General features: G+C 55.9%; 1 protein-coding gene across 1 annotated transcript; it reads left to right on the top strand.

Annotated features, from left to right (window-relative positions):
- Positions 1–362: 362 nt before the first annotated feature.
- LDBPK_366170 (hypothetical protein, conserved) lies at positions 363–1487 on the top strand (the record flags this gene model as incomplete). Its single annotated transcript, XM_003865681.1, has 1 exon — positions 363–1487. The coding sequence occupies one exon, from the start codon at positions 363–365 to the stop codon at positions 1485–1487; it is 1125 nt and encodes a 374-aa protein (XP_003865729.1).
- Positions 1488–1565: the final 78 nt, after the last annotated feature.

The following is a 1565-nucleotide window of genomic DNA, read 5'->3' as shown; positions in this document are numbered from 1 at the left end:
GCGTCGCAGAGTTCGCATCGATAACGAGGTAAAACGAACACGCGCACGTCCGCACCGGTCTCCGTAGTTCTCAAAGAGAGGATTTCGCCTAATCAGAAGTCACGGTGTGGTCTCTCTCCCTTCTGATTGCTATCCTCTTCGCCGTCAGTTATCCCACATTCTCTTTTGGCGTCCTTGTTGCCCTTCGTTACGCCTACCCTATCTTGTTTTCTGTTTGTGTGTTTGTTCGCGTTAGGAGGATCTGCTTTTGGTCCCCCTGTTCGTCTCCGGTGCCATATATATTTATATATTCTTGTGTACTATACGCGCCTCTTTTTAGTTGGAACTTTAATTTCGAGGGCGCACTCATCTTGTAGAGCAACATGCTGCGCAACGCACTCTCGTGCTTCGTGGCACAGCTTGAGCTGGCTCGCTTAACGGGAACATTGCCTTCCAGCATCGACTACGAGGAGCTGGTGGCGATGGTTCAGCAGAGGTTGCAAGGCGCCCCTGGGAAGACGTTGGGTGTGTTTGAGCTCCTCCAGGCGAAGGAGATTCATCTTCCCGAGCCCGACAATCCAAACTATGCCGTCGCGTCCATGTTGGCGCCCCTCACCGTGTTCCTCTTCGACATTGAAGGAACGACCACCCCACTTCCTTTTGTGCAGAAAGTCATGATGCCCCTTGCGGAATCCCGCGTCGAGGCCTACATGGCGGCGCACTTCCCTGCCGATCAGGCGTTTGTGGACCTGCTCACTGCCGTGGCCGAGCCGCAGTCTTCCCCACTGGCCAAAGCGCCGACGGCCTACTCGAAGGCATTCACGGACGCACTTGCGGCGAGTGGGGCGCGCGACTGGAAAGATGAAGCGGCGAACGAAGTGGCGCGTAGTGAATTCTGCGCGTTTTTTCATCACGAGATAAAGAGAGGCTCCGATCACGCCGCGGTGAAGGCGGTCCAGGCCGCTATCTGGACAGAGGTGTTTGCAGAGGGCAAGCTGCAGTCGCAGGTGTTTCCTGATGTGAGTACGTTTTTCCGCTTCGCCGGCGGCCCGGCCATGGCCGAGAGGACACGCATCGCTCTCTACAGCTCGGGCAGCATCGCAGCCCAGAAGCTCGTCATGGGCCATACCCCGTATGGCGATTTAAACCCGTTCATTACGGCGTATTTCGACCCCTTGCTTGTCGGCACAAAGCTGATGCCGAAGAGCTACATGAAAATCCGCACTCTTCTGGCGGAGAAGCTGGATATACCGCAGGAGAGCATGCACATCGTCTTTGTGACGGACAACACCAGTGAGGCCTCCGCAGCCGAGACCTCTGGAGCGGTGGAAAGCGCCATCCTGTGCGTGCGCCCGCTGAACGACTGGATCACGTTTGACACCATGCTTTCGATTAACGTGCCGTACATCATGTCCTTTACCCAGCTCATGCAGCGCAACTGTGACGTGGACATGGCGAAGCTCGTCAGCGACACCAAGGAATGCATGAAGCAGCACAACACATCCTGATGAAGGGCGGCAACGAGGCAATCATAGAAGGAAAACCTGTCTTGGTGGGGAAGTAAGGGAAAACAGCGCGGTGGATGG

The sequence above is a fragment of the Leishmania donovani genome, chromosome 36, assembly GCF_000227135.1.
Source record: "Leishmania donovani BPK282A1 complete genome, chromosome 36".
Lineage (NCBI taxonomy): Eukaryota > Euglenozoa > Kinetoplastea > Trypanosomatida > Trypanosomatidae > Leishmania > Leishmania donovani.
This window is presented reverse-complemented; position numbering and strand designations above follow the sequence as displayed.